The sequence below is a fragment of the Bombus huntii genome, chromosome 3, assembly GCF_024542735.1.
Source record: "Bombus huntii isolate Logan2020A chromosome 3, iyBomHunt1.1, whole genome shotgun sequence".
Lineage (NCBI taxonomy): Eukaryota > Metazoa > Arthropoda > Insecta > Hymenoptera > Apidae > Bombus > Bombus huntii.
In genome coordinates, this window is record NC_066240.1 from 10,113,433 (window position 1) to 10,134,789 (window position 21,357).

The 21,357-nt window shown below is 28.0% G+C and overlaps 5 protein-coding genes across 9 annotated transcripts; 1 reads left to right on the forward strand and 4 right to left on the reverse strand.

The window, feature by feature from the left end:
* Positions 1-104: 104 nt before the first annotated feature.
* LOC126863828 (superoxide dismutase [Mn], mitochondrial) lies at positions 105-2,071 on the reverse strand. The gene is made up of 3 exons (XM_050614412.1): positions 1,864-2,071; positions 697-986; positions 105-617 (listed from the first exon to the last, which is right to left on the reverse strand). Exons 1-3 carry the CDS (start codon positions 1,899-1,901, stop codon positions 289-291), a joined length of 657 nt encoding a protein of 218 aa, XP_050470369.1. The 5' UTR covers positions 1,902-2,071; the 3' UTR covers positions 105-288.
* A 769-nt stretch (positions 2,072-2,840) lies between these two features.
* Positions 2,841-9,241, reverse strand: LOC126863819 (pre-mRNA-splicing regulator female-lethal(2)D). 3 transcript variants are annotated; one of them, XM_050614389.1, is made up of 6 exons: positions 8,548-9,241; positions 7,184-7,544; positions 4,847-4,971; positions 4,572-4,750; positions 4,332-4,486; positions 2,841-4,250 (listed from the first exon to the last, which is right to left on the reverse strand). In XM_050614389.1, exons 2-6 carry the CDS (start codon positions 7,413-7,415, stop codon positions 3,535-3,537), a joined length of 1,407 nt encoding a protein of 468 aa, XP_050470346.1. In that variant the 5' UTR covers positions 7,416-7,544; positions 8,548-9,241; the 3' UTR covers positions 2,841-3,534. The 3 variants fall into 3 exon arrangements, with proteins under 3 accessions (XP_050470346.1, XP_050470347.1, XP_050470348.1); XM_050614390.1 differs by lacking the exon at positions 8,548-9,241 and adding an exon at positions 7,991-8,139; XM_050614391.1 differs by lacking the exon at positions 8,548-9,241 and having other exon boundaries at positions 5,813-7,327.
* Positions 9,242-9,384: 143 nt separating this feature from the next.
* LOC126863816 (uncharacterized) lies at positions 9,385-12,169 on the reverse strand. Its single transcript, XM_050614386.1, has 5 exons — positions 11,741-12,169; positions 10,786-11,061; positions 10,302-10,650; positions 9,829-10,213; positions 9,385-9,758 (listed from the first exon to the last, which is right to left on the reverse strand). Exons 1-5 carry the CDS (start codon positions 12,167-12,169, stop codon positions 9,569-9,571), a joined length of 1,629 nt encoding a protein of 542 aa, XP_050470343.1. The 3' UTR covers positions 9,385-9,568.
* LOC126863823 (transmembrane protein 177) lies at positions 12,107-13,933 on the forward strand. 2 transcript variants are annotated; one of them, XM_050614405.1, is made up of 3 exons: positions 12,107-12,255; positions 12,877-13,005; positions 13,073-13,933. In XM_050614405.1, the coding sequence occupies exons 2-3, from the start codon at positions 12,902-12,904 to the stop codon at positions 13,869-13,871; spliced, it is 903 nt and encodes a 300-aa protein (XP_050470362.1). In that variant the 5' UTR covers positions 12,107-12,255; positions 12,877-12,901; the 3' UTR covers positions 13,872-13,933. The 2 variants fall into 2 exon arrangements, with proteins under 2 accessions (XP_050470362.1, XP_050470361.1); XM_050614404.1 differs by lacking the exon at positions 12,107-12,255 and having other exon boundaries at positions 12,585-13,005.
* Positions 13,810-21,224, reverse strand: LOC126863811 (golgin subfamily A member 4-like). 2 transcript variants are annotated; one of them, XM_050614371.1, is made up of 9 exons: positions 20,842-21,224; positions 20,545-20,632; positions 20,297-20,466; positions 19,860-20,201; positions 16,056-19,797; positions 15,463-15,779; positions 15,254-15,283; positions 14,821-15,123; positions 13,810-14,495 (listed from the first exon to the last, which is right to left on the reverse strand). In XM_050614371.1, exons 1-9 carry the CDS (start codon positions 20,926-20,928, stop codon positions 14,472-14,474), a joined length of 5,103 nt encoding a protein of 1,700 aa, XP_050470328.1. In that variant the 5' UTR covers positions 20,929-21,224; the 3' UTR covers positions 13,810-14,471. The 2 variants fall into 2 exon arrangements, with proteins under 2 accessions (XP_050470328.1, XP_050470329.1); XM_050614372.1 differs by lacking the exon at positions 15,254-15,283.
* Positions 21,225-21,357: the final 133 nt, after the last annotated feature.

A 21,357-nucleotide genomic window follows, 5' to 3' on the forward strand; every position in this document is an offset into this window, starting at 1 on the left:
ACATTTGGAAATATATTTTATATTTTTAAGAAAGAAAAATAATCTTTATGAAATAATATAACTAGTAAGATATTTCTTTTATCTGATTTTAAACCAACAATAACTTCTCTGGCAAATTTCATTACCATTTATTATTATATGTGTACAATATATATGAAACAGGTTTATATAAAATCATAAATGTCTTCTGAAGACAAACAAGAAGAGAGAGAATACGAAATTGATTCTCGGAAAAGGTTCATACTATGTAAAAATCATTTTAGTCACTATCATATTTTCCTTCACTCTCTAACATTTCTGAGCATTGTTGTAACGGCTATTCACGTCATTCCAGTTCACTATGTCAAAGATAGCTTTAACGTAATCAGGTCGAACATTCTTATATTGTAAATAGTACGCATGTTCCCAAACATCGATACCAAAAAGTGGTATCAGACCAGTTGTAGCTTGGAGAGGATCTTGGTTAGCGCAAGTAGCTATCCTTAAAGATTTTGCTTTTGGACAATATCCAAGCCAACCCCAACCAGAACCTTGGATTGCAACAGTACTCTCAGATAACCGCTTTTTCATCTCTTCCATACTACCAAAATCCTTCTCAATCTGTTTGAGGAGTGCAGCTGAAAGAAAAGATATTTGATTAATTTATATTTGATTTTATTACAGAATATCTATCTCGTGTAGTAAAACAATATTTACCATCTGGTTTACCGCCATTTGGTGAAAGATTACACCAGAAAATTGAGTGATTTAAGTGACCTCCTCCATTGAATTTAATAGCTGGACCCAATGCAATTTGCGTATTAACATCACCTTTAGCGACAGCTTCTTTCATTTTCTCTTCGGCAACATTTAAATTGTTAACATATGTCGCATGATGCTTTGAATGATGAAGTTGCATAATTTCAGCGCAAATGATAGGTTCCAAAGCCTTGTAATCATAGGGTAATTCAGGTAGTGAATGTTTTGTTCTCACAAATGTGTCTTTGCTAAAAGTGAAAGATACATAATAGAATTTTTATTTTATCTAGAAATTTGCATAATATATATTGTAAAGTTAAGAATAATATGTATTAGTTAAAAAAAATAGAGTATAGATTATATACTTAACTTTTATGTTTAAAAATATCATATCTACAAAATATCAACTTTGTTTTCATTGATAATATGAATATTATCTTGTCATATGTTGTTTATTTTTTGTTATTATTTTTTATCATGTATATTCTTTTTATTTTTTACATTTCAAATTCAAATAAAATTTACTTTATACATGTATGATGTATATGGACTACAAATATAATGATATTTATATATCACATTGACAAAGTATTTATCTAACATGTATCTACATGCCAAAGGTCAAACCAAATTGATATTGATTTTTTGTATATACAGTTAATTTCAGCACTTTGACAATATGTCTAAATATCTTTTTAAAATATACATTTGCCTTTTGTAATTTGGTTCAATATTTTTAAATTTGATAGATGCATCCAATACATATGGCTGAATATCAGTGATAATTTGTCATTTAACTATTAATTATTGTAAAATAAATTTCAATTTGGAACTTAAATTATATAAATGACCATGTATAAATTATATATTTAATTAAATGAAAAGAAATCAATTTATATTAAATATAGTTCATTCCAAATTTTGATACTGTTTTCGTAATTATATTTTAAAGTACAAATGTTAATCTTTTATACAATTATGTATATATACAATATCAATAAACGCAATTCTTACGAATAAAACGTCTAATACTAATGACAAAAAGTAGAAAGAATGACAGGTTAGAAATTATATAATATCAACTATGCGAATGTCAATTATAAATAAAAAGTAAGATAGACTTACATTGTGTTGGAAAACAGAGCACGTCTTGCTGCGAACATTATTGAAACTGTGACGAATCAACTTGTTTATATAAACTAATATCAGAAAATGTGAAGTGCAGAAGTAACCGTTGATCGCAGACTCGCCGCAATAGTTGCAAAAATCTTAATGCCGGAGTATGCCGGGAATGGCTCGAACTCTACTACCACTACCAGCTATACGAATATCAGATATTACGTCACAAGTTTTTTCCACTGATAGTAACCACATTACTAATTTTCCCCTAATTAGACAATATCTACATATTTAGATGATATAATATTATAATTTAAAAATGACTAACCTTTAGAAAATATTTTTTTCATTTTGATAAACATTACATCTTCTCGAAGTTTATATTAATTATTTAAAAATATTTCGTATAAAATTAGGAACAAATACAACTTTTGTGTTACAAGGCTACAGGCTTTGTGGTTTCAATTTTATTTTAATTAAATGTTTTTAATTTCCAATTTTCATAACTGTAGAAGTTGATGAATAAAAGAAATGACGTTTCACTTTACGATTATCATAAATAATTATTTTTGTGTTGAAAGGTAATTTTTAATTGGTAAATTACATATTATACAATAATAATCGTTTTTGTTATAGATATATTTGAATTGAATTATCCACAAATTATATTTTAATTAGAGATAAGTTTCCAAAAATTATACTCCAAATACAATAGATATACCTATTCAAAATCCAAACTGAACATTACATACCAAAATTACAAATGAATTAGAAAGCAAAATATTTATGTAAGAAATACGATAAAAAATATGTGCTTTTATACAAGATAGTATAAAATAGCAATGTAAATATTTTGTATATTTGTCCTCAAGAAAAATAAAAAATATGCAACTGTGATGTTCTGTGATCTACAAGATCAGTTGCACGTTTTACTGAAATTAATATCGTTTAATATTTCATATAATTTACAGGTATTCAATAAATCTAACAAATAGACCTCAATTTTATTATACACAAGTAAAAGCATATTTTATGCATGAATAACGAATGTTGACACGCGTGTCTCACAATGAAAAAAACGATACATACATACAAATTATTGCGCACACAATCGTGTATAAATCTATGTATGTGCGTCGTTGTGTACCAGATATTAACATTTGTGTATTTACATAATAAAAAAGGCATAGCCCTGATTATTATTCTATTGTTATTTATATTTTTTATGATTGCTCTGCAAAATCTAACAAGAGAAGCTACTATCAATGTTTTAACGAATTTACAAAAAGCCATTTAAAAACGTTGAAGCATTTGTTCGTAATAACGAATACTTATTAGAAAATTTAATGCGATTTTATTGCGAAAGAAAAAATAGTTTTAACTATCTACCCCTTTATTCCAATGCCACGTTATTTTTGTGAAGATATAATCATACGTAATCAAGTGCTGTTATCTTGGCATTAACGTGACTTTAAAACAATTGAAATAAAAGATATATTTACGGATACACGTTATGAAAAATTACAAAACCATCAGAAATAATATTTATCATAATATGTCTCCATATTATTCTTAAATATAAAATATTAGATTCAACTTATGTTAGGTATTAAGTCACGCTAAGCTTTGTTCATATATAACAAGTGTTATGTGTATAAAATCGTTCTAGAAAACTGTTCATTCTGGATCGCTTTGAAGAGTCTCACCATTAGTTAGAACTAACGCGTCATCGTCAGCTTCATTATAATCAAGAGAAAGGATACTCTCTCTTCTCTTTTTTTTATATGTCCTTTCGTCGTCACTACCTGGTGCACTTTTGTCCCTTTTGGTCCTATCCCTACCCCTAGTTATTCTAGTTAGCACCTCTTCCCCATTAGTTTTATTGTTATTTCTATTATGACTTTTGCTCCTTAGTATCCTCTTATTTCGATTTTCTTCATGTTCTTCTTCCCTATCACTTAATTCCTCATTCTCTACTTTAATGATCAAAGCAGCCGAATCACTTGAGCTTTCGTCATTATGATCTGCTTGATTAGGTTTTCGTTCGACCCGTTCTGTTCTTTCAGTATTAGAAAACTCACACTGTGGCGATCGCTGCGATGATAACGGTGGAGTCCTAGCACCTTTGCACACATCACTATCTTCCATTGATTTTGAAGTCTTTGTTTCCGAAATTGAATTTTCTTCGGATTCTTCCTTCTTTATTGGTGGTGTGTGAGGTGACAAACCATTCGTTAAATTATTTTCGCTTGAATTTGCTTTCAACGCTGCATTTTCTTGCTGTAACAATGTAACTGATTCGCGAGCTTTACGTAGCTCCTGTTGTAAGAAGTAAATTGTGCTCTGCATTCCTTCAACATCCTCGTCCAAGTCTTGCAAGAATTCATCCAACTCTGTAACATAGACATTACCAAAAGATATTAGCTACTTTGATCTATAACATATTAAAAAAATATCCATAACAAAAATAATACCTGATTGTGATTTCTTCATTTCTTCACTGAAACTTCTTTGAAGAGCAAGATCTCCCTCCAACTTAGCAATTCGTCCACTAGCAATCATGCGACCTAATTCTTCATTTTCTTGATATAACAATCTGCATTTTGCCATTAGTCTTTTACCTGTATTGCTATAGATAAAAAAAATATACAGAGTGTCATTGGAAATACAAATTTGTTATTTAGTTTTATCAAAAGACGTAAATTATTATTTACCTATCTGGTGTAAATTTCCAGGCACTAAGTTCGTTCTGGGTGTCCTCTAATTTAGCTTTAGTTGTAACAAGTTCTTGCCTTAATTTTTGAATTAAAATATTAACAGCTGGATCTAACAAAGCAGATCTTAAAGCCACAGCAGATGGAGCATGAGCAGCTTTCATTTCAGCAATTTGACTCTAAAAGAGAGAGGAAAGAAGAAGAAGAGTTATGTGCTATGAAATTGTTTAATTAGTTCTATATTTCTTCTATTAAAAAATGTATAATCTACATACAATATATTCTTGTAATTCTTGTTCTTTAGAAGCAAGTCTCCTGACTAAAATCTTCTCTCTATGAGATGCTTCTGCATGTTGCTGTCTGTACTTGCTTTCAGAGTCCCTCAATGAGGATAGCTCACCTACAAAAAAAAATTATATCATTTCCTCTTTTAATTAAGACTTCACTGTTTAAAGCTATCTATGTGTTTCGTCAATTTGTTTTATGTTTATTATATAATCATTTTAAAATTAAACAGAGTATGAGCATATATATATATATATAATATGTAATATAATGGGTAATATAATATATATACACACAATATATATTCACACAATATATATATATATATATATATATACGCATATGTATATATATCATGTAATGTACATTTTTTATTATATTTTAAAAGGTTATGATTTTTTCAACTTTATTTCAATTAGATATAAAAATACTATACTTCAAATACATTTCAAATATAAAAATCATTAAAGAAGTTATTAATTGATAATACAAATTTAAAGAGAAAGCTATATTAACATTTATTTAATTTAAAATACAATATGAAAAAAGATGTATTTCCATGTCTTTCATAATTTTACCTATATCTTTATGATGTATAATTTTTATTCATACACTTTGAATAAAATTATATTTTCATAACTAGAGTTGGGGATTATTTTATAATATTCTTTTTGATTATTTTCTCCATCTCTGGTAATAATTTGGTAAGTCATATAAATTTATGAGACACATAGAGAGCTAAAAACCTTAAAATATATATGCATATAATATAATGGTACAGAGTATTCTGTACAGTCTCTTTTGATATTTCATATCTGTATATCTTTGGTGAAAGAAAGCATAGTGGTGAAAATCTACTACATACTGTTTTGCCCTAAGTGCGCATAAACAAAATATGTTTTCATATGTATGTGACATTGATTGCCTGACAACTGACATTTTTAATTAGCGCATACTTTGAGTTTGGAGTCGTTGCATCGTGCCATTTGTGAGATTCTCTGTGCTTCCACCGAGACCAAGAGTGGACGTTACTTTTCTTCCATGAAAATAGATAGACTACTTGTTGCAGACACAGATGTTGTCACAAGATGACCTCCCGGCCTTATTTGATCAGGATTGTATTTTTTTCAGATTGGTACTTGGACATCAGGAAGTTATGGTGCAGGTACAAATGCATGCATGAATTGCGTTCATAATGGGAATAGACAGGGATGTTTGTCTAGGAACATAATTAAAATTGTTCAGTTTTATCAGACGTATCTATATATAAGATGATATTAAAGATTGTAGATTGGGATAAGAATTGTTAGGATTGGAAAAAGCAGCTGGAATTTCAGATCATAACTGCATCAATTAAAGGTTTCGTACTTCACCAAGACTTAGGTTCACGCATCCCTGGCACAGAGTTTTGTGGGCCAAAGGATGACATAGGGCCTCTGTTTTTACTCTTCTGAGTGGTATATTCAGAGCCAGCGAGGATGTTGTATTTCATTCAATCCTCGCAAAGTGGAAACTCGATATCCAATGTACACACAAACACACACGCACTGTCCTGCTTCTGGCAGTGTGTTTTACTACACTGTAGAATCATACGTGGCACACTGCACGGTCACTTAAGAGCTCATACCAAAAGTAAGCTATGTGTGTTTATTACAGTGAAAGAAATGATTCATAGTGAACACATTCGAAAAAACCTTTTCATCTCTTCTTGTCACACAATATCACTTTTTTTGACATACACTTTGCTTTTAGCATTAAGTGACTTTTAATATCAATAGCAGCGCAACTTGACACCAGATGATAAAATTATGCATACATGCATAATATTGTATTAGATTTTCTGTACATGCAGTGTATATGACTGTCACATCACTTCTGCTCACCAAAAAAATTTCGAACACTGTACATATTGGCATTAATTTAATTGTCCGCACTACACATCACAAATGTAGTTTTCAAAATATTACAATATTACTGTATCACTAGCCTTTATCTAAAGTCTATTACCCAATTGATCTATCTAGTGTTTCATATGAATACATAAATTTTCTACAATTGTAATTTGTTTGTCGATGTCATAAGAGATGTTAAGAATTTTATCTATCTTATTACGATACTTATTTATTCAAAATTTTTTCGACTTTAGGATTTATAAAAACTTAGCATTATTATTATCCTAAGCACAGTACTAATAATATGCTTAATCCCTAATCTTAGCGTCCCTATAAGAGTCTTGTCTCATACAAGAGACCGTTGTGTTCTGGCATTCATAAATTCGCTTAAGAAATGTGGTGAGTGAGGTGGTCTCACTCAAGTGATCTCAGTACCTTCCTGGGCTGCCGCCTGGGCCTCTAGACACTCCACATACAAGTCCTGTTCATGCCACTTGGCTGCTAGCTCGTCCTTTGTCATGCTGTCCAATTGTTGCTGTGTTAGCTTCATACGCCTTGGTTGTCTAGGAGAATGAGGACTGCTTGGTTTTCCTCCCATACTATTATTCTGTGGACTTCTTGGTGAAGATGGACCGGCAGACTTAACATCGTTACACTCTTCTGCCATTTTATATTAGAAGTTATTAAAACCACACCCAGGCCTGTAAGTCTGTTTCGAACTCTGCCTCTTCTTCTTTAACTGTTTAACTGCAACGAGTGCGTTGATGATATGCTATTAGTGCTAGCACACATTTGTCTGAAAAAAATAAAAATATTTTTTCAGTATAACATATGTATATAACATAAATAAATTTAACAATTATATAAACTTTAATAGTATGCTAAATTGTAATTTTATTGCCTGTAAGTTGACTGTCTTACTGTTCTACATTTACAATAATATTATTATTACTACAAATATATTTATTGTTATTTAACAACCATTATTAATTTTTAATACATTTTTAAAATTTCTATAATGTAATATCAATAGATAGTATATGGTATATTCTAGAACATATTCTTATAACTAAGGTTATATAGTTACAATACATTAAATAGTAAAATAAAATACAAGAATCTTGTTGTAGATAATAAATTATCTATAGAGTTATATTTACAAACTCTTTAAATTACAATTTTTAATTTATTTTTGAACAGCGTATTAATATCTAATATAGCATCGAAAAAACATATACATACAATGCAGAGTTACTATGTATTATTGGAACTATAATTGTAAACTTGTACGACAGTACTATACACATACGCGTTATATTTACTACTTCATTTTCATAGATATTACATGCACTTGTCATGTACTAGGATAAAACTTTTTCAGGGCGCAGGTTCGGACCCGGCTTTTAGAACATACCGCGTGATTGAAGAAGGTCACGTGGCACGTTTAATGTTTTATTGCGACATGCAAGGTAGGGAATGTAGGATCCAGTTATCTATAGTTGAAGGGAACATTGACGCCATTATGTCGACATGTCTGCCATGAACGAGAATTTCGCGATATAAGATTACAAATTTATAATTTATCTTCTTTCGAAGGTCATTGAAATTACTTGCATATATGAATTATAAAAAAGATTTAAAAATATTTCTGTAAAACAGTGCACTTATAATCACATAGCCGTCCAGATGTTTGATACAACTTTAACAATTATAACACTTTTCTAACATAGATCGTCATGAACTTATTACTATGTAATATTATCTAACGATATAACATGATTCTTGTTCACTTCACATACCTGGTATAGTGACACGCCTATCATTCCATTGAAAAATGTTTGTATCCAGTATTCGGTATAACGTGAAACGATGAAACACGACACCATGTATGTGTATATCCACGTACATGTATATACATATATACCTGTATATGTATATATATATATATGTGTGTATACAAATGTAATTTCGTAGTCTGTTATAAGCAAGCTTTCGTTAGTGAGTTCTTCAATTGATCAATTGACGAATGGAATAAATGTGATATACAGGACTTGTCTCAATGTACCGCGCATTCCAAATACAACATCAATATGAGCACATGATACACGTATCGCGTAAATACTTGAAAACCATGCCACTACAGGCTAACACAGTAATGTAACTAATCACGAACAATGATTACTGCCGACATCACGAGTGCCTAAGAAACGAATGTCAGGCGCATGCTCCAATCATAATTGTCCAAATACAAGTGCTGATATAGAAATGTACCAAATGTTTTCGAATAAATACAATATAAAGAATATCAAAATTAAAAAAAAACAATATTTAAAAAAATTATCACCAATCAAAATGGTCACAACTTCTTTATATGTTTCCTGTAATTATTTGGTATTGATGTTATGATTTATTAATTTATAGTCATATTAAGCACAACATAGTAAAATATATTTCGAATATCGAATCATAAATTTCACAACACTAACTACATTACTGCGAAGTTCTAACTGATCTAAAACATTTCAAGATGGCATGTTAAGCCCGCCATTTTCAAAACGTACAATAATACGAACTTCCGATAACTATCAGTCTGTATAGAGAGTACGAATTCTTTTTTTAAGAATGAAATCTATTAATTATTTGAAATAACATATATATTTTTTTAGGCATTACAAAATAATTAAATACTATAACAGTAAAATACCTGGGTAAATCTCCGTTTAAAATGACGTAATAAACGTAAAGTTAAATTATGCTTATTAATTAAATACTATAAATGAAGATAAAAATAATAATTTATCGCTTTAAAAGATTAGCTTTTTATTTCTTCAATATTCCTGGACTCATCTTGATAGTAGATTTCATTGATTTCACTTTAATGGGTATTGTTTTTGAGACTTTTGTAGGTGGTTTAATCATTGACATACGAGTATTCGGTGTATTAAGTGCTCCCAAGTTTGGTGATGCCTGTTGTTCTGAAGATACAACCTTTTTTGTTGTCGATAAACCTCTGCAATTTTAGGAATAGCTTAATTTAAACATTTACATATATAATATTAATTAATAAGATTCAATTATACCTGTTCGACAGGTCGGAATTGATCGTGAGATTTGTTTTACTTGTGCTGTACTTTTTACTCGCCAAAAATTTTTGTCCTGTATCCGAAGATTTTAACAACGAGATATTAGAATTAGCAGTCGAAGGAATGTGAAAGCTACTGCGACGAAGCGTCGGTTTTACATTTTCTTGCTCAGGTTTTAAGTTCCTTCGTGTCGTAGATTTAGGAAGCATTGGTTCGATACTACGACGTGCTCTCGGCGTTAACGTCAAATATGCGTTTGCTCGCGTCTGTTGTTCATTCGTCGATTTTGATAAAGGTTTGTTGATTGTACATGTACTTGATCGATTTGATTTATAGGGACTAAGAATAATAGCAGGTGCTGATCTTACGGATGCACTGTCATCTATTATGAAGATAAACAGATCTTAATAATTTCCAGTAGAATATTACTATTTTCAAATAATATTCATCTATCTAAATAAGATAATTGCCTTGAATAAGAGAAGTATCATTCGCAATCTCTGGTTTCTTCATCAGTAACACCTTAAGAGCCTTTTCTAAGTTTTGATATGCCCCTAAAACATATGCAGTTACAATCCTAGGATTTTCAATTTCGCTCTGTAAAGAAATTTGCCCTAAGGAATTGGATAATTCAGAAACTACAGAGGGAGAACTAGTAAGCTTTGGAGGTGACGGCCGTGGTTCTTCGTTTGAACTTTCGGTTTCGATGTCCCATGTTTTCTGACGTTGTAAAACAGGTTTAACTGATTGTATTGGAGACATAACACGACTTGCAGATGGGTCGGAATTTACACTCCTACTTTTCTTCTCAGGAACACACTAACAATGCGTAATCAAATTAGTTAAAGTATAAATAATAAAAATATCAGTATTATTTTTATATTATATAATATTATATAAATATTATATAAATTATATTATAATAGTACAATATTATATAAATGAAGTACCCACTTTTAAACTCATATCATCTGTACGAAGAAACATTTCCGGTTCTGTATGACTTCGTGTAACTCCAATGTCTCCTGTTAAATTATTCTGCGCGGTTTTACAAGACGTATTACTTGTTTGTGAAGCGTTTAAAATGTCCATATATCGATTGACATCCGGTTCGCATACGATTGTGTCGAATAGTTTATATGATACATCACGCAAAAGTTTAACAACATCTTTTGGTAAACGAGGTAATAAAGTACTACCAGTTTCTTCGATTTTTTGTGATATATTGTCCTGAAAATAAATACAATATTAAAATATTCTTACTGTACACTTCTTACTGTACTTTTCATGATTGTTAGCTAAAATCGTAAACTTGTACTAATTTTTTTCTGAGGAAAATAAAGAAGATATGTTTAAATCGATATACTCGATATATTTATTAATGTTTTGCTATCAAATTGTCAAATTTCAGTTTTGGACGTTGTCGTATTTCAGATAAATATTAAATTGCATAATAGAGGTATATCTTTACTTTCATTTGCGCAAGTTATACATTATTTAGTTACTTGAGCTATTTACATACGTAGTAAATGATGCTTAAATTTAGAAATATTACTACATGTAAAATAAAAATTATTCCATCTCAAATATAATATTAAACGCTATAAGCATTAGATAATTTATTTTAACTATTAATGCTTTCATAAAACCCAAGTTCACGTGACTGAGAAGCTCTCAATTTAAGCATTTCGATACATTTTACATTATTTATTGCCCCTCCCCAAGTTTGTAAATGTTGGAAGTCAATAAACTCCAAATGATAAACTATGTAAATGCTAAAATTAATACAAATTTAAATTTTTGAATTCGCGCGATCACCTCAGTAACAGCTCAGCATAATTTCACTTTAATACTTAGATAAAGTCAGGTTTAATAGAAATTATGAAAGAAATTATTAATTTTTGCATACGGTGCTTCCAACAGGTCCGGTACCACTAATAGTCCAAAAGGACGCGTCCTTAATGTGATCAGAATTGGGACATTTACATATGACTCCTCCTAATTCTAACACTGCCCTCATGTTGGAACTATCGCATTCGAGTGCAACTCTAAGAACTCCTTGATCAGGTGTTTCAACATTATTATCATTCTTTCCTGAGGCATGTGAATCATTGTCCCTTTCAAACGAGAGTAGTTTAAATCCGATCGCTTGTAAAAAACTGGCTAACGTTGCTACGTCCGGTTTTGTTGAATGTCGAATGTCGCGCATTTCCTCATTGTTCCAGTCAGCATGCGCATGTACACCAGTTATCCATTTGAGTACCCACTGATAAAACTTTCGTTGTGCACTAGATTGAGGAGCATTTTGACTGTTAGGAACACACGTACTGGTATCCATCCTGAGAACTTGTAAACTGAGTGTCACAAGAAACAAACTGTTCTCGGGATTTATGTTTAAATTTTTTTTTACCGGCAACCGAAAGTGTTAGTAATGAACCTACGTACATATACTAGTATTAAACATATAACAGTCCTTACTATTGGATTATAAACATTCAAAATGATACGGATAACGATAAACGAAAATATATACAAATTTCAAATATCTATATAGATTTAATCTTATCGCAAATAAATTATAATATATGATATATAATATACATTTTTTTTTTAAATATCATGTAAATGTAGTATTGAATTAGAGCTTAATTATTTAATGGTACATAAAAAATATATATAGGCTAACACTGTATAAATTATAAATATTTATTTAGTATACATAGTATCTGTTTGATGATGTAATAGAATAATTTTTGTTTACATTGTTACATGAACATTATTTGGTAACAATGTAATTCAAACTGTATTTGAATTATTTTAATAGCATGAAAGTTATATTGCAGATTTTATAGATATTTAATTATAATGTCAATTAATATGTTACTATATTGTGTATCATATTTTTAGGTTATAGTTAGATACAAATAAAATAAGTGGAACTATGAATGTCTTTTTATTGACCTCTATAAATTATCATTTATCTCGATTCATTTTGTTATATTTCTTTATTGTAAATCATTATTTATCTCATCTTCTTTATTTCAGAATTTGTAAAAAAAGTGCTTTTACAATGGCACTTGTGAGACTTACTTTGGCAGCTGGTGCTGTAGCCGTACAATTATTTCCACAAACTTTCTTATTGCAACAATATAGGAAAATTAGAGCCAGATATGAGTAAGTATAAAAAAGTGTGAGGAGATATTAAGAATTTTATAAAGCAATTTTAAAATTTTATAAATAGCTTTGAGAATAATGAATTACCAATACGAAAAGGTATTGAAAGAAGACTTAAAGAAGCACTAGATGATGTAAATCTAGTATATAGACCAATGATACCAGAAGAACGTATTAAATTTTTTAACGTTCATGATATAGAAATGTTTCATGCTGGATCAACGTACTCAAAGTATGGTGGCTTAGTTGGAATTCCAGTGAATTTTGAATATAATGATATTAGTCATATAAATAATGGAAACATATCCATTCAATATGCACCACTTCAATGGGATGCAGAAGCTACCGAGGAATTTCATAAGTCCTTAGTACTCTCAGAAAATGCCCAAAAATTTGCTATAGCTCAACAAATTTTAAAAGTCGCAACTTTTGATCCAATAATTAAAGGTGTGAATATATTGGCAGATGCAGTAATAGGAATGGGAGCTTATGAGTTACTTCATTCAAAATTAAAAGTTACCAAACAGCAAAGGGGTAAAAATGCTTTATGTATGAGTATTGCTGCAATTGGAACTTTAATTTTTACCTTATTAACAAATAATGCATTAGATTATTATAGAGAGACAGAAGTCAATGAAATAATATCTAAATGTGGTGATAAATATATTCAAGGTGGTGTGGAATATTATGAAAAATTATCACAGAAAAATAGGGCCTTAAGAGTACTATTGGGAAGTAAGGGTAGATATATGTATACACCTGTTGGAAATCAGATTACTTGGTTTACTCAAAAAAACATTCCAATATCTGAACAAATAGATTATTTTAAACAAAAAATGCAAAATATTCAGTCACAATTAGTGTAGTATGTATTTGTATGATTTTATGTAAATAAAACAATCATAATAAAATTAATGACAAATTCAGAGTTAATAGTACTTCCATTCTAAATTAACTTTATTTATTAGTATATATTAATTACATAATTTATATACAATAGAAATATTATTTTTAAAATACTTATCTATATGAAATGAAATTTAATTTTTCAAGTTAAACTATTTATAACATATATAATGTTGACAATTTTACACTTCGTTATATAAAAAATTACAAGAAAGCAAATACATCTGTGACAACTTTATAACAGTAAATGTTTATTCTATTAATAAATTTATAAACGGTTATAAAAGTGGCATGCTTATAGATGAACAGCTAATATTTATAATTTTTCTATCATAGAATATTTATATATATTAGGAAGCAAGGTAATCACATCTAAAATTGTTTTTACCTGTAAATTGTGTCAAGCTTTTTACAGTATGTATTTTCTACATATTATATATCATATATTGGCAGAATAATAGTCATCTTTTTAAAATACATATTCCATAAATAAATACAAGATACTTACAATCTAATATACAAAAGTACTTACACAATTTTTAAATATACAGAATTTTGCACTATGTGAGACCTAGAGAACCAAGCTGAAACATCAAAAAATTAAGATTTAAAGTAGAAACACTTTTAATATATGCAATACATATAATAAAAGTTAAGTTGTAATATATATCAAAATAAATAAAACATTCGAAAAAAGCTAATTTTATTTCTGTTTATTAACAGGTATTTGCTTTTTATGTGTTATAAATTAATGTCATTAATGTTAATGTTATGTTAATGTCATTAATTAATGTTTGGAAAACGTTGATAAGTTATTTAAGATAACTTATCAATGTTTTTCAAACATTAATTAAATAAATATTAATTAAAAATATAAATATTCTTTCAAAAAATTTAAAAACTTTTTACCAGTGTCATTTTATCTTCTTCTTTCTTAAGTACTTTTGCTGTTTGTTCTTGATCAAATTTGACAACTGCAGCAATCACTCTAGCAAGCACCATTGTTTCTCTTCCCATCATGTATTCAAATAAAATGTTTCTAAGATATTCAATCTCTGTTGAATCTTCTAGTGTATCATGCCTCAACTTCATTAATTTTCTAAGTTCAGCTAATTCTCGCCTCTGTGCTGTTAGGGTTTGTTGAAGAGTGTGAAAAGAACCAGTATTTGATTGTACAGCTGCCATTGCAACTCGTGAAGTGCTCTCTAATTCCTAAGTAAATTAATAAAAATTAGTAAATTCTATTTTACTTATACTGCTTATTTTTATGTTTATGTTAAAAAATAATGATAAAATTGCAATTAGTAAAATTGGTGTGTTTACAAATTTGAAAGAACTTTACCTTGTTAATTAAATCAGTTTGCATATCAGGCTGAAAGAGACAAAAGTATAAATAAAATTATAAAAAATGAAAAATAATTACATGAAATTAAAATAAGTAATATAAATATAACAAAATCTTAAAAGTAAATAAAAAAAGAAATATAAAATAAAACATCATTTTGTAAATTATGAGGTATTACTATTTTTTATAACTTTGTTGTAACCAACCCTTCTTTCATTTCGCCATTCCTGTGTTAATTCATTAATCTCTTCTTCGTGTTTTGCTTCCAACTTGTCAGTTTTCTGTTGCACAATTGATTTCCATTTTTTTTCTATTTCTTTAATTTCATCTGCATGTTCTTTCTTCATTATTGTAATTTTTTCCGCTAACTGGTTTATATCTTTTGCTTTTTGTGACATTAAATTTTTATTTTCTAAAATTAGATTCTCAATTTGCTCAGATTTGGCTGTTAATTCTATTTGGAAATCTTTTAATTGCTCTTTATATTGTTGAATAAGATTTGATTCATAATTTTGCTGACGATCTAAACAGGGAAATGTAATAATATATTTACAATATATTACTATAATATTTTTGTATATTTATTATCATCATATACAAGGTGATTTTTTCACTTTGCATATGGGTTGGGGTTCGTTAATTTAAAAACAATCTCGACGAGATGATAACACCGTATCGGTATATATAATCTGTTATTACAAGCCGAAATATCATCTCTGTTAAATATATATAAATATATATAAATATGCATAAATATATGTAAAATGGAAACAATATTATAAGAAGAATTCTAATTTACCGAATCGTCTTTCTAATGCAGCATGTAACTCTTCTTCCTTATCATGTAACTGTGCTTGAAATTCCTTAACTAGTTGTTTTAATCTCATGCTTTGCTCCTCCTCGTTTGTTTTTAATTCTTGCTTCAAAGTATCTACTTGATTTTTTAATTCATTACTAACGAAATGCATTTCCAGTTCTTTTGCTTGGAATGTTATTAATGCTTCATCTAGTTGTGCTTCTAATTTTTTATTTTCTTCTTCCAATTTGTCATTATTTTTAGTAGAAAACTCATGTACTATTTCACTACTACTTATACTTTTTACTTTTTCATTTAGTGCAGTATTTGTTTCTCTAAGAACCTTTATTTCATTTTGTAATTTTTTAAAATCTTCAACAGTAGTTGTTGATTTGTTTGTTTCTATTGCTACTTCCTCTTCTACTGATGAAGATTTTAACCTTTCAATTTCTTTCAACAATTCCATATTTTTAGTATCTAGTAATTTTAACTCTGCTACTTTTTCATCTACTATAAGTTTTAATTCATATACTTCCGTTGTTAATTGTTCTTCTACTACATCTTTATTCTTTATTTGAGATAATAATTCCATATTTGTAGATTTTAATGTATCAACTTCATTTTTTAATTCAATATTCTTACATTCTATTTGATCTAAACTGGAAACCTTAGATTCTAAATTATTTACATAAGATTGAAATTTCGTATTTGTATTTTCTAATTCTATAATTCTACTTTTTAAAGATAAATTTTCAGTAATTAATTCACTGTTTTGTAATTCCTTTTTTTCTAAATCACTTTTTGCTTTATTTAAGCTATTTATTTCTAATTTTAAGCTATTAATTTCCTCTTCAATATTTTTTAATCTTGCAACTTCCTTGTCCAAAAGTTCTAAATTCATTAGTAGTTCTTTATTTTTTTCTTCCATGTTATTATTATTCTCTAACAATAAATTTAATTTATCTACTTCATTATGTAAACTTGCATTTTCCTTTGTAAGATGTTCTTCAATTTCTTCTACTTTTTTCTTAGATGAAGTTAATTCTTTAAGTTGGAAATTCAGTTCCTGATTGTTAAACTGTAATTCCGTATTTAATAATATACTTTCATTTAACCGATTTTTATATGATTCAACTTCTTTTCCTAATTGTGTATTTTCAGTTAGTAATTGTTGATTGTGTTTGTCATAATTTACAACCTTTTGTTTTAAGTTTTCATTAGATTCATTTAATTCTTGATTATGTTTCAGAAATTCGTTTTGCTTATCTTTTAGATTCTTATTTTCCAAATTGATTTCATTATGAATTAATTTTAGCTTTTCTAATTCAGTAATGATTGCTGCATTATTATCTTTTAATGTTACTATTTGACAGTTTTCAGATTTTAATATATTTACTTCATTTTCCGATGTTTTTAACTGTTCTAATAATTCTGCATTTAAAGTTTTTACTTCATTAATTTCGTCATTTAATTTTTGAATAGTGGCATCTTGTTTTTGTTTAATAGTTTTTAACTTCGTTAATTGCTGGATTTTTGTTTGTACTTTTTGCTGTAGAGTTTCATTTGACTTTGTAAGCTCAATGATTTCATTTTCATATTTTTCATTTTTGACTTTTAAATCAACTAAAAAACTTTCTTTACTTCCTAATTCTTCGTTTAAGGTATTTATTTTTTTATCTTTTTCAGACAAATTTTCATTTAAAATTTTTATTTCTGATTCTAAAGTGTTTATTTTTTCTTCTAATTTATTGGAATTAAGGTTTTCAGATTTTAGTAACGTAGCAATTTTTGTTGCTTCTACATATTTCTGTTCTAATTCCTGTAATTTTTTTGTGTTACTATTTGCTTCTTCAAGTTGTACTTTCAAATCAGATATTTCATTTGAAAGTAATTGATTCATATCATTAACATTGTTAAGTTCTTCCTGCAAAGATTTAGATTCTATCATTAATAATTTCACTTGTTCAGGTAAATTTCGTAAGTCATATAATTTGAAATTGAGATTATCTATCTCAGCTATAAGTTTACGATTTTTTGTATCAACTTCGCATTGTTGCTCCAATTTCATGGACATCTCATTTAGTTGTTTGTTATAATTTTCCAAACTTATTTCCAAATTAGATTTAAGATATATAGTATCTTTTAATTCGGTTCGTAATTGATTATATTTTTGTTTAAGTTCTTCAAATTCCTGTAATTTAGTTTGGAAATTTTTAATTTGCACATTTACACTATTCTGAATAATATTATTCGCTTTTAGAAAAGCATCAAATCCATTCTTTAAGACAGAAATTTCATTGTTAATCTCCATGAAGCATTTCACTGTATTGCTTTTAATATAGATGTTATCTTCCTTTAATTTTTTAGTAGAAATTTTATAATTTAAAATATTTTTAATTAAATTATTTTTCTCTTCGTGAAGTGAAGTAATATTAGAACTATCTGTTTGAAGTCTATTTTTAAGATCGGAGATAGTAGATTTACAGGATTGAAGTTGTGTGCATACTCCTAATAACTCGTTATTTTTAATTTCTAACTCATTGTTCAATGTAATTATCTCTGTATTGTCTTGTACTTTTTCTTTAAGAATTTTCATTTCCGCTTCCTGACTCAATAATCTTTCTTTCATGTTTTCAAGCATTGTTTTATATTCATTAACTTTAGCATTGTAATTTTCACATACTTTATCTCTATCAATTAGAGCATTTCTCATATTTTCTAATTCTTTATCAAGACTTTGTATGGTAGCTTGTAATTTTTCAATTGTTGCTTCTGCTTCTTTCCTTTTTTCATCAGCAACAATTTTATGTGCATTTTGTTCATTTTGAAGCTCTGTGTATTTTAATTTGTAATTTGAAAATTCCATATATAGTTCTTCTTTATGTATTTGATATTCTTTAGTAATCTTTTGCAATTCTTCTAATTTATTTTTTGTCTCTTGAAGTTCAATTTCCTTTTCATTTAATTTAGACTTTATATTTTGATATATTTCAGTATCATGCACTTTTGTAGTTTTTTCTATGTTTTCTTTATTACAATCTTCTCCATGATGTTTTGAGTCCATTTTTTCATCTAGATCATTTAATAATTGCTGCATTTCTTGCTGTACTGGTTTTAAAGCTTCTGATTTTTCATTTGTTATATCTTGTACAATTTCTTTTTTTTCTGAATCTGAATTTTGAGTACTATGTGATAATTTTAGTTCTTCCACTTCAGCTTTATATTTATTAACAATTCCACTTAGATTCTCTTTGGATTCTGTCACATGCTTCAAATCCAATTGTAGCTTTTTGATTTGTTCTTCTTTATCTTCTAATTCTCTGTGTATTGAAAGTTTATTTTCAGCTAAGGATATTACAGACTCTTCCTCGCGTTTTTTTAAAATAATCATTTGATCTGTTAAACTTTTAATTTCTGTAGATGCATAACTTAACTCCTTTTCCTTTTCTGTATAGGAATTTTTTAATGTTTCATACTGAGATTCTAATATATTTTTTTCTGTTAATATTTCAGAAAATTTTTCTTTATTTCGTTTCAAAGATTCTTTATACTTCAAAACAACATTTTCCAATTTCTTTAGTTTATCTTTTAATTGTGTATTTTCCACTACCAAAGCATTTTCTTCAGAACTAATTGACGATCCAGTACTTAGGTCAATGAGATTATCTTTTAAATTTCCTTTATCATTAGTAGTATCTGGTAAAGTAGATTCTAAGTTTGGTCCAGTTGTTTGTAAAAGTTTAATCTGCAATGCATATAACATTAAAATCTGATATAATACAATAATAGTAAATTTTTTAATATTACCTTTGTATTTAATGTATTTATTATATGATCTTTTTCTTCAATGTCATTTCTCAATGCTTCTTCCAAATGAGCTTTGGCCTGTTGTTCTAACTGACACTGTTCTTTTAAGTCAGCTACTCTTCTTAATACTTTATCTTGGGTTTCTACTAAGACTGATTCTAATTTGCCTTTTACCCTTTCCAATTCTTTATAATGTGTTGCTAAATCTGTATATCTTCCACGATATTTGTGGTATTTTGCTTGCACTTTCCGATATGCTGAATATATTTGATCTTTTGAAATTTTATCTAATTGTGGATTTATATTTTCATCTATCTCACTAGCAGATTGATCCATATCAGACTAAAAAGGAAATGAAAATGGACAGTTAATTACATTCAAATATTAATAATTTTTTAAAAATATTATATCTCTTGATGATAAATGTTCTGTAATACCTGTAAATGATACAAATTAGCAGGACTTTCATAAATTGGAAAAAGAGATGAAGTATCACTAGTAATACTGCTAACTGATGATCTTCTTGAAACACCTATAGAATTTGACGTAGGTGACATTAAATCTACATTTTGAAAACCATGTTTTGCAGGACTATTTTTGGGAGTTTCTGTAAATAATCACTTTTATACTTAAATTCTTCTTAATTTAAAGTAATAAAGCGATATATAAAAAAAGAAAGGCTTACCATCTCCTTCTTCCGTTAAACTAAAATTGTCATTAGATACAGATAATTCTTGTACTGAACTGTTAGACAAAGCAGGAGATACTACCGCCTAAATTAAACCAAGTTATTAATATATAAGATAGATATTTAAATTTTATTTCAATTATATTAGTAAATCAACATATATTTAATCATCAGATATGACAAATGTATTTTTGTAAAAGTAATAATTTTTTTATAAGTACATAACAATTTTATTTTATTAAGCAGACTACAAAATACATAATTTATGTCTTAATTTTATATAAAACGTCAAACCTGTGCTAGTTGTTGCATGCTTGCCTGTAATCTGGCAGGCGATTGTTTCATTTCTTCCGCGAGTTTATCTTTAAATTTTTTAAACATTTTGACAAAATTTGTATGATATTGTAGTTTTTTATTAAATTATATAAATTTCCATAGATTTTTATTTACATCAAAATTAGGTTGGGATCGACGACAAACGTCAAAATTTAAACACAAGTACAAGCATTATCCTACATTGTTTGAGAAAATAATTTCAGAAAATATGCAAATCATTGATTATCAAACACGATATTTAATCCTCTGATATAATATATTTTTACTGCAATATTAAAACTTTCACGTGAGAACTATGTATACGTAGCACAGTTATTGCCATTGATGTTGATAATAGTAGATTGATCTGAAACTATTTTTGAATGAACGTAGATAAACTGGTTCATTATATGATTTTTGTGTATTGTATACAATTTTATTTCTTTCGATGCATATAATTCTTCTAAGTAATTAATTAGAAGGAATAAATAAATA

Bases quoted from the DNA above. Each gene is read 5' to 3' on its own strand.
- LOC126863828 (XM_050614412.1), bottom strand. From the start codon at position 1,901: ATGTTCGCAGCAAGACGTGCTCTGTTTTCCAACACAAT. The intron at 987-1,863 runs GTAAGTCTATCT...TTTCACTTTTAG, and splicing joins GCTCTGTTTTCCAACACAAT to CAAAGACACATTTGTGAGAA. The intron at 618-696 runs GTAAATATTGTT...CTTTTCTTTCAG, and splicing joins AAATGGCGGTAAACCAGATG to CTGCACTCCTCAAACAGATT.
- LOC126863819 (XM_050614389.1), bottom strand. From the start codon at position 7,415: ATGGCAGAAGAGTGTAACGATGTTAAGTCTGCCGGTCCATCTTCACCA. The intron at 4,487-4,571 runs GTAAATAATAAT...TTTTATCTATAG, and splicing joins TGGAAATTTACACCAGATAG to CAATACAGGTAAAAGACTAA. The intron at 4,251-4,331 runs GTATTATTTTTG...TCTATGTTACAG, and splicing joins AATGAAGAAATCACAATCAG to AGTTGGATGAATTCTTGCAA.
- LOC126863816 (XM_050614386.1), bottom strand. From the start codon at position 12,169: ATGGATACCAGTACGTGTGTTCCTAACAGTCAAAATGCTCCTCAATCT. The intron at 11,062-11,740 runs GTATGCAAAAAT...ATTTATTTTCAG, and splicing joins CCGGACCTGTTGGAAGCACC to GACAATATATCACAAAAAAT. The intron at 10,651-10,785 runs GTGGGTACTTCA...ACGCATTGTTAG, and splicing joins CAGATGATATGAGTTTAAAA to TGTGTTCCTGAGAAGAAAAG.
- LOC126863823 (XM_050614404.1), top strand. From the start codon at position 12,773: ATGAATGTCTTTTTATTGACCTCTATAAATTATCATTTATCTCGATTC. The intron at 13,006-13,072 runs GTAAGTATAAAA...TTTTATAAATAG, and splicing joins AAAATTAGAGCCAGATATGA to CTTTGAGAATAATGAATTAC.
- LOC126863811 (XM_050614371.1), bottom strand. From the start codon at position 20,928: ATGTTTAAAAAATTTAAAGATAAACTCGCGGAAGAAATGAAACAATCG. The intron at 20,202-20,296 runs GTATTACAGAAC...TTTCCTTTTTAG, and splicing joins CTAATTTGTATCATTTACAG to TCTGATATGGATCAATCTGC. The intron at 15,780-16,055 runs GTAAATTAGAAT...TTCCCTGTTTAG, and splicing joins TGCATTAGAAAGACGATTCG to ATCGTCAGCAAAATTATGAA.